The sequence below is a fragment of the Pan paniscus genome, chromosome 1 (assembly GCF_029289425.2).
Source record: "Pan paniscus chromosome 1, NHGRI_mPanPan1-v2.0_pri, whole genome shotgun sequence".
In the NCBI taxonomy this organism is placed as follows: domain Eukaryota; kingdom Metazoa; phylum Chordata; class Mammalia; order Primates; family Hominidae; genus Pan; species Pan paniscus.
In genome coordinates this window covers 65,231,576-65,245,172 of record NC_073249.2, presented here as the reverse complement: position 1 = coordinate 65,245,172, position 13,597 = coordinate 65,231,576, and the positions used below count along the sequence as shown (strand labels likewise).

Genomic DNA, 13,597 nt, shown 5'->3' with positions numbered 1-13,597 from the left:
TAGAGATCTTTTGCCCCTCAAATGACTTCATAATTATCACCTTCAAATGAGTAAATTACTAAAATATATTCCTGATGAGGTCCTGAAACTTGAAAGCATCACTCTTAAATTTGAATTACTGCTATAAAATAATGTAGCACATATGTTTCAGAAACAAAATCTATACCTATTTATAATTTGGTGAGAACTCATATTGAGCTATAGTGCTTTAAAATATGTGCAATTAAATTGAAATTTCTTGAGTCATCATTTGAATTGGGTGTAAATCATGTCTAATCTGCTTGTTAACCTGCCCCTCACCCCAATGCTTGAATAATAGAGGCGTCCTTTAAAAAAAAAAGAGCCATTCTTCTGTGTCATTTCTGTTAGCCTTCTGCAATGTATTTGATTTCAAATAATTTCCACCTTTAAAATTCAAATAAAATTTTTTTATGCAAACACAACTTTTAAAACACAGAAGAAACACCACTAACTGCTTTTCGGGAGTAGCAAAGGATAAGTCATGTCTTCAATTCTTCCCTTTGCTTCTTCGATAGCATAAGAGGCTGTAGATATGAAATTGGAAAAGCAAGAGGACTCTCAAAGGGGATGATTGTTAAGTTGTCTCTTAATTCTCAGTGTACTCTGATTTTGTTAGGATTGCCCCCTCTCTCCTGTTTTTACTTAGTTTATTCTGAAGAGGTGGCAGGGAAGCCACCTAGGTTCGCCCTCTCACTTCAATCTCTCCTGCATATGTGTAAGTGTGAAGTCGTTTTCCCATACTTCCTTTTTGAACAGTAAGGAATCATGTCTGGGAGCCCACACCTGTTAGCTTACGTGATGATGCTGGGGATGAGGAAGCAGGGGGATGGATGCTGCCCCTGAGAAGGTGCTGGCTGGGAATCCAAAACAGCAGCAATAGCAGCAGCAATAACAACAACAACAAAAGCAAAAGCAGAAGTAGCAACAGCATTGGCTGCAGCAACAAAAACAAAAACTCGCAGCAGCCTCCGGGTTAGAGAGGGGATTCTTCCCTTCTCCCACCTTTACAGCTGAACCCCTTGTCCTCTCCCTCTTGTCTAATATTTCATTGATGTTTCTTCAAAAACTATGACAGGTTGACAGAATGGACCTCTCCACAACTAATTTAATATTTTCTCACAGTGTGCTCTAACTTGGATCAGAAAGAGTACCTATGGTCTTACGATGTCCTTTATTCAGTTGAATGAAGGTAGCAAGGCCTTCTGCAGGCCCTTCACGAAGTATCAGCAGTCTAGTCCTCAGCCCTGCCCCCCCATCCCCACCTGACCCCTCTGAAATGAACACACACAAATAGGCCATGCTCTTCCACATTCTAGTGTCTTAGCTCAGTCTGTTCCTTGCAGCTGAATAATGCTACCATCCTTTCAGCCTGGTAAATTTCTACCAAACCTTTGATACCCTACAAAAATACTACTTCTTTCCTCTGCCCAGTCATAATCTAATCTGCTTTTTTGAATTCTGCATTGCCACAGATTCCTGTGAAACCACAATCAGAGCTCGTATTACACTGTATTGCGTGCAATTTTTTAAATGTCAGCATCTCTTCTCCATAAGGCCCCTGAGCTCTATACACCAGTATGAATAGACCATCAAATAGAAATACTGTAGCCTTGAAGACATTACTGCTAAATAATGGAATGGGTGTGTGTGTGTGTGGTGTGTGTGTGTGTGTGTGTGTGTCCATCCACAGGCCTGGATTTCATATAGTTTTGAGATGAAGACTTGTTAACATTAAGTTACATCAAGTATGGGGAAGATATAAACATTAGCCATCTAGGAGAAAGTCTTCCTGGTTTGTAGAACTTTACCAACCAACTCTACACTTCCTATTAATAATTTAACATAACCACTGATAGAGAATAGTTTGAAGAATTATATGAGACATGACCAATGTTATAGTCATGGTCAATATTTATGGCAATTTGTATTTGCTTGGCTTAATTTAAGATCACTGCCTTTATATCTAAGTTCATTTATTAGATTGATTATGTTAATTTGAAAAGTTCTCTTTGCTGAGATTTTATGGTTTAAATGATTAAATTTCTACATCCAGAGATGTCCTTAGTGCCCTAGCAAGGAGGGTTTAGGAGCTCTAGTCTTCTTGGTAGAGAAAGCTTATAGCTGCTGTGTAGTAGCACTATCTGTGAAACTTGAGAAACTTCCACTGTTCATGGGCGGGGGGCAGTAGGACGTGGGTGCTGATGAAGATTCAAAGAGGCTCGATGCCTTCTTTGTTCTGCCAGGACTCTGAGGAGGTAAGGGCCTGTATTACAGTGGGAGGGATGGAAACAAAGGAATGTGTAGGAGAGATGTTTCAAAGGAAACATTTGCAAGACTGGAGTAAGTCATCTATAGGCCTGGAATGGTTGGGTGAGGATGATGAAAGCATAAAACAAAAATGAGCAAGTTGAGCAGAGCAAACACTCAGAATTTAAGGAGCCACCTTGGATGGGGCAGGGAAAGGTAAAGTCACTTAAGTCAATTTGAAGATTATCTCCTTTGCAGTGTATCTGTAAATACTCTTTAAGCCTTTATGAGAAATCGGTAGAAGCATGAAGTTTACGCCAAAAGCTTGACAACTGCTTTGTTGCTTTTCTTCATATTTTGACGTCTTCTGCCCAATCCTTAAAACATTTGGCTAGCGAAGCAGAAAGTGGACAGAAGTAGGTTTTAGACCTTGCCCCATCTCCTTCCTTTGTCTCCAAAACAGTGTCACCTCAGGTAAAATAAAATACTGAATTATTTACAGCCTTAACCAGAAATGTGTAAAGTAGCCCATGTACCAGTCTGAGGAGGATGGCTACCGTTTCCTGGCAAAATTTGAGGAGCTGGGAGGGCTGGCTTCAGGGTAGAATGAGGAAGATGAAGAGCTTTTCCCAGCCTCCTGAGCTAGGTGGATCTCAAGAGTGTGCTCTCCTTCCTCGACAGTTTTTGAGATTTCAGAACATTAGTAAACTTACAGGTACTTTAAGAGTATGCATGGCAAGCAGTAGTGCCCAAATACGTCTTTGAATAAATACGTATTTTTGGTATCTCCTCAACAAGTTCACTCCTCGGCCATGTGTTGCATAGGGACATGCCTTTCCATCTTGCTTTCTGAGTGGGAAATCAAGTGAGAATGGGCCACGCTGCACATGGTTCTTCTGTGCCCACCACAACACCAGTGCGATGGGTGGGTCTGTGCATGACTTCTAGTATACTGCAGGGCACAGCACACCAAGATACTGAGGCTTGTGTTTTGCTGCAGTCACTGCCCCTTCTAATCTAGCTTTCTTTTCTTGCAGGTGCACACATCTTGACCAACTCAGCAGCAAGGTGGATTTTCTTTGTGTTTAAAGAAAAAAAATGTCCCCGTGTCTGTAGAGATGATTTGCAGTTCAGCCCGGCTGAAGCTGACCGAATGAGACTATGGGCTGTGCCTCCGCCAAGCATGTTGCCACTGTTCAAAATGAAGAGGAAGCCCAGAAAGGGAAAAACTACCAGAATGGAGATGTGTTTGGCGGTGAGTCCTATCAAACTTGACTCTTGACCCATTGATTCTAGGCCTTTCACTTTTTTTTATTGATACATAATATTTGTACATATTTATGGGGTGCTTGTGATATTTTGTTACATGCCTAGAATGTGTAACGATCAAGTCAGGGTATTTAGGATATCTATCGCCTCGAGCATTTATCGTTTCTATGTGTTGGGAACATTTCAAAACGTATCTTTGAGTTATTTGGAAATATACAGTACATTATTTTTAACTATAGTCACCCTACTCTGTTATGGAACATTAGATCTTATTCCTTCTAAGCCTTTCATTTTTGTGACAGTGAATAATTACAGTGATTATTGGGTTATACCATCTGAGGTGAAAGGGTGATGAGACCTAATGGAAATCAATGTGGATCTTTACTTTGGATCATCTACATCATAATTTATACAAAGTGGTATTTGAGGAGGAACATGGAGGGTTTTTTTTGCAGGAGCTAGCATTTAAATCAAGCTTCAAAGAACCAGCAGAATTTAAATTGGTGCATGGGACAGTGGCCATGGGGTGTCCTAGTAGAGGAGAACTGTAGGACTAAAAACAGAAGTCCAAAAGGGGAGTGAGTGAGGATTTATAAATGAGGGAGTGAGGTGTTTTTTTTAAAGTGTAATAGAGAGTGAATTACACATTTTCAGATTTAAAATAAAAATACAATGAATCTAATAATCATCTTTTAACCTCTCTCTGTTGAATCAAAATGACTTTAGGATATCTAGTGCAAAGGCCACAGATTGGCAACCCATTGCCACACCTGGTCTGCAAATACATTTTTTTTTGCCCCCTCCCCAAAGAATTTTAAAATAAAAAGCAAGGCAGCCTTTAAAAGTCAGGATATTTCACATAAAACCTCAAATTTCTTCAAAAGAGCTGGCAGCAATAGGTCTTCATTCCTTGAGACAACAGTCAGGGTTGTCTGAGGTGGGGTAGCAATTGCCCCTGCAGCCAGGCTGTGGCCTCCAGTGAACTGCTAAGACTTCCCCGGTGCATGCACACCAAGTTCAGTTTGCTCATTGACATTACCTGGCCACTTACAGGCTATTATGCTTGCCTGATCTTGAGATTGGCCCTTAGGTGATTATTGTGAAGTATGGATATATAAACAAAATTTCAATTAGTACCAGGCAGATGAAGCAATTGTTGTGGAATTATTTTAACAATAATACCTACTACTTGACATTTGCATGATGCTTTCATTTATAAAAACACTTCAACTCTTACTCAGTAAGGGACATCATAGAGATATGTTGTAGAACCTCATTGAGATAATGTTTACATGTAAATAACTGTAGCTGCATCATTCAGTCACTGTCAAATAATTCTACTACTTTTAGAATCTCTAACTTTTGGTTCATTGTAATGATTGTTTTAGTCTCCTGGTGAAGAATTGGGAATGGTACGAAAGAGCTAAGCCACAGTTAAAAGTGGACTCGTGTGTTTGGGAGGAAAACTGTTGCATTTTTTTCCAAGGAGATGCATTAATTGCCTGGAACAAATTTGTTTCTACTGGTAACTACCTATAGCATTGAGAACTGTGGAGAAGAGTAACATATATGAACATCTTAATAAAACTACAGTCCAGATCTCTGAAACCACAGTTTTTAGGGAAAGAGTTGATTGGAACTAGAGTCATTACTGTCATCCTGAAACGCTTAACTTTTAAGAGAAAATAATCTAACATCAGGGATTTGTTTAACTTCTACCTGATGTCCTGTGTCATTATCATTTTTAAAATAGAGCTACCATTTATGGAGCCGTCACCATATGTCAAACATCGCGAGGCATTTACATTCATTTTTATGTTGAATTTTCACAACAATCTTGTGAAATATGTGCTACGCAAATTTTACATACTTGAAAACTGAACAGAGAGACGGACTTGTCCAAGGTTACCCAGCTACGAAGTGCTAGAATCCAGATTGCTCAGACTCCAAAGTCCACCTTTCTTTCTCCATGTTGTTTCCTGATACCCTGCAGCCTTCCATAGGTCTTTTTTTTTTTTTTTTTTTTTTTTTTTTGAGACAGTCTTGCTCTGTGGCCTAGGCTGGAGTGCAGTGGTGCTATCAGGATTCACTGCTGCCTTGACTTCCTGGGCTCAAGTGATCCTCTCGCCTCAGTTCCCTGAGTAGCTTTGGGACTACAGGCATGTGCGCTCACACCTGGCTAATTTTTTATATTTTTAATAGAGATAGGGTTTTGCCATGTTTCCCAGGCTGATCTAAAACTCCTGGACTCAAGCAATCTGCCCACCATGGCCTCCCAAAGGGCGGGGATTACAGGCATGAACCACCGCACCTGGCCCTCATTCTTTAATGCACAAAAGTATTGATTGGTCTGTATCCTATGTATAAGGCCTTTTGCTAAATGCCATGGAGATTACAGAGGTAAATAATCCATAAACCTTGCTGTCTAGGACTTTGTAAGAAGATAAGGAAGTGTTACGAGGTAGAATAAGCCAAATGCCCGAAGAGGAAAAGACATACCTCATGATAACAGTCAGGGGATAGACGCTCTGCCTTAAACCGCAGAATCAGAGCAGATTTCTTACAGAGATGACATCCAAACCTGGCCTTAAAGGACTGAAAGAACAAAACCTGTCTCAATCTAAACTGGAAAAGGAACAGCTAGGTAATGTAAGACTTATTCAAGAATAATAAATATTCTAATTTATGGAACTAATGAATGGAACATAAACTATAAATGGGACAGAATTGTCTAGAAAACTAAGTTAGGGTTAAATTATGGAGAACTTCGAATACCAAATGACAGTCTTTAAAAAGATAACCTTAGATTGTCAGAGCAAGATTTGGTGATATTCAATACGTTGTGCTTACATTCTGCTTGGCAATGAAACCACTTAACCATCCCTTCACAACTTGTATAGCCAGGAACATAGCTATTGTTCTAAAGCACCATGTGTATTTTGCAGATGTTAGCATCTGATAAAGGAGCTTTGTGTTAGTCAACTATTGCTGTAGACTGTAACAAACTCAGGTTCAGTCACTCGCCACTTGCAGAGTCTAATTCACAAGAGCGAGGTCTGGCATAAAGAAAGTGACTTTATTCCACAGCTTAGCCTGGGGGAAGAGGTACAGGCTCCTGCCTTTAAGGGCACTGTTTTGCTTTTGGGGCAGAAAGCATGGACTTTTAAAGGGGGACTTGGCATGAATGGCATTCAGGGGAGGGAGTGAGCAGGTGGGGGTCTGCGTGACTCGCTTTGGTGCTTAATCTACTGGTGGTCGACCTGGCTTCATCACAAGCAGAGCTAGGTTGTATAGTGGCCTTTGTCTCAAGACACTCTCCAGGTGGGAGAGCCTTCCATCAGGGACATACTTTAGGTTGCAAATTGACTGTTGTCTCTTGAGGCAATCTCCTTGTGGGAGAGAGTTTCTGCCCTGAAGCTTCAAAGTAAGCACGTAGTTAGATAAGCTTCCAGTGTAGTGAGTGTCTGGTGAAGGGAAGGTAAAGGTTATGATTGCATTTCTGAAGAGCTAGGTAGGAAATGGGAACAGAGGAAAAGAAGGAAAGAGAAAAGAAGAAATAATTTTTTTAAAAAACTCTCTCTCTTAGAAAAATGGGGATACTTGGTTACAAGACAACTTGAAGCTCTCAGTCACATTCCACAGTAACTGTTTCTTTCTTGATTATGAATTGGTGGGTCAGCTGTGGTGACACTTCTCTATGTATCTCTCATCTTTCTCCAGGGACCAGCAAGCCAGTGGGGGCATGATCTCCTTTCACAGAAGGGCAAGTGTGCAAGTGATACATATGGTGCCTCTTAAGCTTGGACTTAGAGCTGGCACACTGTCACTCATACCCACATGCCACTAGCCAAAGCAGGTCACATGAGTGAGCCCAAAGTTAGGCAAAAAAGCACACTCTGACCACAGTGCATTTACAGCAAGGGTATAGGTGCAGGGAGGGTCAAGATTGGGGCTAAAAATCAGTTTACCCCAAGCCCACCTGGTCATTGCTGTCTCTGTGCCTCTGTGTAGTTCATGCCATAAAGCTTCAGTTAAGGCCTCTGCTAAATTTTCTTCATCCTCCCAACACCCACATTGAAATTCTATTTACTCCAGCATTCTATCATTTTGTTAATCTCTCTAACATAAATATTAGCAAGTTTGTGGGATTGTGTTAAATAAAGCAGGAATACAATGGGGAGAGAACTTCACCAATCAAGGGAGATACTTTTTCTAGCCCTGCAGGGCTCTGGGGGAAGGATTACCAGAATCCAATGTCAAGACAGTTCCAGTACCCTAGATATTGCTGAATATCACATTTTAAATATGACGAGTTAAGGTCTTGTCTGTGTTTCTTCACTTCAGTTAATTCGCAAGGAGAAGAAGTTGTCAAAATCCCACAATGATCACAGATGGTGGCAGATGAGTGATAGTGATAGGCCCACTTTTTAACCATTTGTAACCCATTATTTCTGTGGTCTCTTATTGTATAACAAATACCCCAAACATAGTACCTTGAAACATAACCAGCTTATTATTCCTCACGATTCTGTGGGATGGCTGGAGTTCATCTGTTGTTCTCTCCCAGGCTCAGTCATGCAGCTGCATACAGCTGGGATCTCAGTTGAACTCAACTATCCCAGATGGATTTGGGCTTCTGTCCACAAGGCCACTCTTTCCAGCTGGGTAGCCAAACTTTTCAGCCCGGCTTCCAAGAGAAAAAGTGGAAGCTGCCAGGCCTCTTAGGAGCTGAGCTTGAAAGTTCAAGAATGCTACATTTGCTGCCTTCTGTTGATGAAAGCAAGTCATAAGACCAGCCTAGAGTTGAGGGAATAGAGTCTCTCCACCTCTTGAGAATGTGCCCGTAGAAAGGGGAGGAATTGTTGGGAGCCGTCTTTGGAGACCAACGCCCATTGCAAGAGGAAATTATGACTCCATGACTGGGATATATTTCAACCTGGACAATTATATTCTGCTTTCTAAAACACCCCTCTATTTTTCACCGAATAAAGTGACCTTATTTATGCTTTAAAAGCTAAACATTTAAAATGTTTTAAATGTTATTACCACATGTTGTTGAAGATGTGACAAAGTCTGTGAAGGGTGGCATATTTGGGGATGGCTCTGAAGTATGTGTCTCTGAGTGTGTGTACACACACATTTGATCCTTTTCCTAAAGGTGTTAATTTCAAAGCTTCTGAAGACATCCTCAGGAGCTTTGATGCCCAATGTGTTTATACAAATGGTAATTTCCATTTTTTTGAAGCAGTTTGGGCTCCATGATGTCTTGGTTATTTAGGAGCTCCACCACAACAAATGTGTGTGACAGAATTTCTGTAGCATGTTCCACCATGCAGAATTAAATGCTAAATGGGCATCTTGACTCCTAGATTTCAGAAAATTTAGGAAATCATTGACAAGGAACTTCACCAGTGATATTTACTTACATATTTTCTTTCACTTTAAGTGTTGAAGCATAAAAAGTTTCAGATCTAAAGTTCTGCCTGACACACTGTGGCCCTTTCAGAGGTCAGATCCACTTCAGAAGGTTTCATCTTCAGATTGGAATTTTCCTTCTCTCAGTTGTCAGGGCAGATGTGAATAGTGGTCAGCAGATCTGCTGAGGTCATTCAGAGGACAACTGAGCAGATTGCCAAGACCAGCTTGCAAAAAGTAAGTGACCAACAGGTTCAAGTTATCATGAACTGGTTAAGCAAGTTCTAGAAGGCCAAGTGCTTACTGGATTTCTTTCAACAGTCATTCTCTTAGACAACTAAAGTGGGTGCATAGAACACATTTAGGCCTTATTAGGGAAATTAATACGTCAGGCTTGAGATCATGATCTCTCCTGCAGCCCGCCCCCAAGTGGGGAGAAACTCTTAGTTATATTGACTTCCTTTTCTGCGCTTTTTCTGTTTCCAGTGTTTCAATAATGTAGGCTTTAAACTTGAGTCACTTTTGGCTTTTGCAGTTAGTTTCCAGATCCTATAAATCTCACTCTCTCCTAGCATTGCTTTTCTTACCACCACTGTAGTTTAGGCTGTGACAGCCCATCACCCCAAGAACTGCAGTGTTCTCAGGAGGAATCTCCTGTTAACCTCCTTTATTACTTGTTTGTTCCTTTGCTTGTTTTTGGTCTGTTTTTACTTCTTCATTTTTTGGCACCACTATCAGATCAGCTTTTTAAAGTACTCCTCTGTTGGTATTAAATCTTCTCTAGAACTTTCTGTTTGTGCCAATAAATCCCAAATCCTTAGTGAACATCCAAGGCACCTGAAGGTGGCTCATATCCACCTTTGCTGCCTTTGTGTGTGTGTGTGGGGGGGGGTGGGGTGTGTATGTGTGTTTTGAGATGGAATCTCACTCCGTCGCCCAGGCTGGAGTGCAGTGGCGTGATCTCAGCTCACTGCAACCTCCGTCTCCTGGCTTCAAGCAATTCTCTTGCCTCAGCCTCCCAAGTAGCTGGGATTACAGGCACCCACCACCACGCCCGGCTAATTTTTATATTTTTTTTTAGTAGAGACAGGGTTTCACCATTTTGGCCAGGCTGGTCTTGAACTCTTAACCTCAGGTGATCCACCTGCCTTGGCCTCCCAAAGTGCTAAGATTACAGGTGCAGCCTTGTTTTGTACTCTGTTCCTTCATGATTGCCTTCTTCAGTCAACTGAGCAAGGCAGCCTTGTGAACTTGTCCTGCACCTTCGCTGCTCTAGGCCCTCCAGTACATGGTGACCTCTGCTTGGCACGGGCCCGTTTTCTCGACTTCATGTCTTTAAATTCTGCTCGTTTTCCAAATATAAACTTTTATACAGAGCTTCCTCTAATACCTTCAGAAGGTATCTCTTTCCTGCCATCCCAGAATACTTTTTATTTATTTGATTTATTTGTTTATATGTCTAATCTCTCTTGTGAGCTGGTTAGCTCCCTGAAGGCAGGAACTGCATGGGCTTGAGAGGACAGAGGGCTCCCAGATGGCCAAGGAGCTGGAGGCAGAGAGATTGTTCAGGAATCAGGTTGGGCACTGACTGAACCAGCCCTCCCATATAACTAAGGTGGCCTGCACTGCTGCCGAGTTTGGCTTAAGCCTGATGTTTATAAACATCCCTTTAAATGGAGGGGCTTAGATTATTGCAGTAAATTCTTCTGGAATGATGGTGTGAGACTGAGCAGCAGTAAAGCGAGCAAGAATTTGGCTGCTTTCTTTCACTTGGACTTTGTATTGCTATGTGGCTTCAGTTAAGTTCTGATCCTTGGGTATACCTAAATGAGAGCATATAACAGATGCTTGTGGCTGTGTGTGTGTGTGTGTGTGTGTGTGTGTGTGATGGTGTTATGCCAATCTATTACTCATCTAAAATGCTGTGAGACCTATTTCACAAGGTTATGGTGAAAATTAAATGAGAAAATACATCAGATTTATTCAGAAATTAAAAGCACTTGGAGGCAAAGTCATAATTCACTGTTTATGTCTCATAATTTTTTATTGCATTCAGTGAAGATGGATTAAAGATACCTATGTTTGTGGACAGTAACAGAGAGAATAATGTTTGTCAGTGCAGTCCAGCACAGTACCCATGAGCCACATGTGGCTATTGAGCATGAGAAACGTGACTAGTCCTAATTGAGATGTGCTGTAAGTGTAAAATGAGCTTTTAAGTTTCATATTAAATGACTATTTAATATGAAAAAAGAATATAAAATAGCTCATTAATAATTATTGATTACATGTTAAATGATATATTTTAGATCAGGTTAAATAAAATATATGAAGATGAATTTCACCTGCTGCTTTTTATCTAATGTGGCTACTAGAAGCATTAAAAGTACACACATAACTCACATATTTCTATTGCACAGTGCTGATTTATGTGACTGAGAGGTAGCAGTGGTAGTGTGAGAATTTCCTTCTCTTTCAAGTTTTAGTTCTTATTGGATCTAAGAGAAAAGGAGTTTGATGGAGGCAGTGGCCCTCATTTTCTGCTTGGAATCTCTATGCATTAAGTGAGCACTAGGTGTGTACACTCAGCCTTTTTGTGTCAGGGGGTGATTTGGGGAAAGAGGGGTACATGGGGGACCACCAGAGAGGCAGAATTGGGAGGCAGCTTGACCAATGAACAGGAGCAATGCCACCTTGCTCCTCTCTGTGCTGCTTAGTGGTAGACTTTAGCTGCCTCTACTGTAGCTTTTTTGCTGGCATAAGGAAGCTTCTGTTGGCTTCTGAAGCTGTTATTTCCCGAAGGTGAGAGAGAAAATCATGTTTCCCTTTTTCTGTTTTTAGTGAATCATAGGAGACAGTAAAGAGCCCTAAGGGCAGGAGAAGTGTTTGACGGATTTGTGATAGGCCAGATTATAGTCATAAAAGCTGAGAAATTTAAGTCAAGATAAGTGAGGAACATGGTCTTGGGTTTAGGCTTTGAAGACTCCCTGATGTCTTGAGCTGAGCCTCAGAAAGGTCTTAATGGCTCGAAGTGCACATGGGGCTCATGGAATCACAGAAGCCAGTCGACCTTGGCTCAGAGCTTTAACTGCATTCTTCTGAAGTAAAAGTGCTCAGCCCAGTGTCTGACTCAGAGAAGGTGCTCAAAATATGTTAGTTTTATTTCCTTTTAGGTGGTTCCTGGGCCATGCTGATGGTGCTCCTTTCAATAGGAAAAATGAAACATGCGTGTATGTGAGCATGGAATGGAGTAGTTGTGAATTCTGTCTTACCAGCTGGGGTTTGATTCCAGCGTCACCACTGCCTGTGCTGTCTTGGATAGATAATTTAGCTGTATTTGTTTCCAAATCTATAATATGGAGGTAATAATGGTATCCACCACTTGGAGTTCTGAGGAGGAACACATAGTTAATAAGGAGAGCGTCCAGAACAAGGCTAGTGCACAATTAGCATGGAAGCACTTGTTATAAATAGTAGATGGGCCTGAGTAGACTGGCCCCACCTCTTCACTCTCCTCCCCTCGGCCAGCACAAAATAGATACCATGCTAGATGCCGCCTTGATGCCAAGTTTGGTCTAGCTGAGGTAAAGCCAGCAAAAATTTCTACTTGGAAACGTTTTCTATGACAGAAAGTTAAGAAATGCTCTATACTTTCTATATTAAAAAAAAAATCCAAGTGCTACTTTTCCTTCCCTTGCCAGCTGGTATCATGAGCCTGTTCTTTTGAAGTTAGAGAGATAAGTAGAAAATAAGACCATTTGTCACTCCTTGCTGCCAGGCAGCTGGGTTGCAAGATGAGGGAGCACCTGAGTTTTCAGAGACCATTGGCAGGGACACACTGGCAGGGCCCTCCAAGTCCCTTTGGTTTTCTTCAATTACTCCCTTGCCCCTTCAAGTGCTTGTATTGTCTGTAGCAGTGGAGACCTGCTGGGTGCTTCCTGGCCCTCTGGCACCATTCAGTGAAAGGTGAGAGGACTGGAGCTGCAGGCAAGGCCTGCTTGGGGATGAGGGAAGTTCTCAAAACGTGCCTCAGTGACAAGAGAGGAAGTCAAAGATTTCTTTACCTATTGCACTTCCCCTTGGAGTTATTTTCTCCTGAGTGACACTACAGAATTCAGACATTCAAAACAATGGCTTCTTCCTGGACTCCTGGCTGGTGTGACTGAAGGGACCTGCCTTGCTATGAGCACCTCTCCAGGCAGCCCCTACCTGGCCCCTGGGCCTCATTAGGCCCTGGCTGTCCTCCGTAGAGACTAGTACAGCTCCTGCCTTCTGCACTTGGAACTTCACATGTGACTGGTTATTTTGCCCCTGAACCGTTACAACTTGGATTTGTGCTTTACGGTGTATGAGGCTTTTTCAAACGTAATTATTATCATGATTATCCCTACTTGATAGAAGGGGAAACTGAAGTTAAGAACTACCCCAGTTCACTTAAGAAGTGGGACGGTGGCTACAATGGCAGATGCTGACTCGACTAAGGGAGATTCCTCCTTGGGAATAACACATTGATATTAAGTCCAAACCAACCTTTGCTCAGAAGTCTTTGAGAAGTCATTGTTAACTGGCCACTTGAGGTCAGACTCAGTTTTTAAATGAGGATGTCTGGAGATTCTAATATGATCATTAGGGCTATTTTCCGTGG

General features: G+C 41.6%; 1 protein-coding gene across 2 annotated transcripts in view; it reads left to right on the top strand.

Annotated features, from left to right (window-relative positions):
- The window catches only part of C1H1orf21 (chromosome 1 C1orf21 homolog), a 241,398-nt gene that overhangs the window by 87,205 nt on the left and 140,596 nt on the right, over window positions 1–13,597 (top strand). For both annotated transcript variants that reach the window (XM_003815607.5, XM_063603522.1), the window contains exon 2: window positions 3,306–3,523. In XM_003815607.5, coding sequence (XP_003815655.1) covers window positions 3,430–3,523 — 94 coding nt within the window. In that variant the 5' untranslated portion in view covers window positions 3,306–3,429. The remainder of the gene's footprint in view (window positions 1–3,305; window positions 3,524–13,597) is intronic.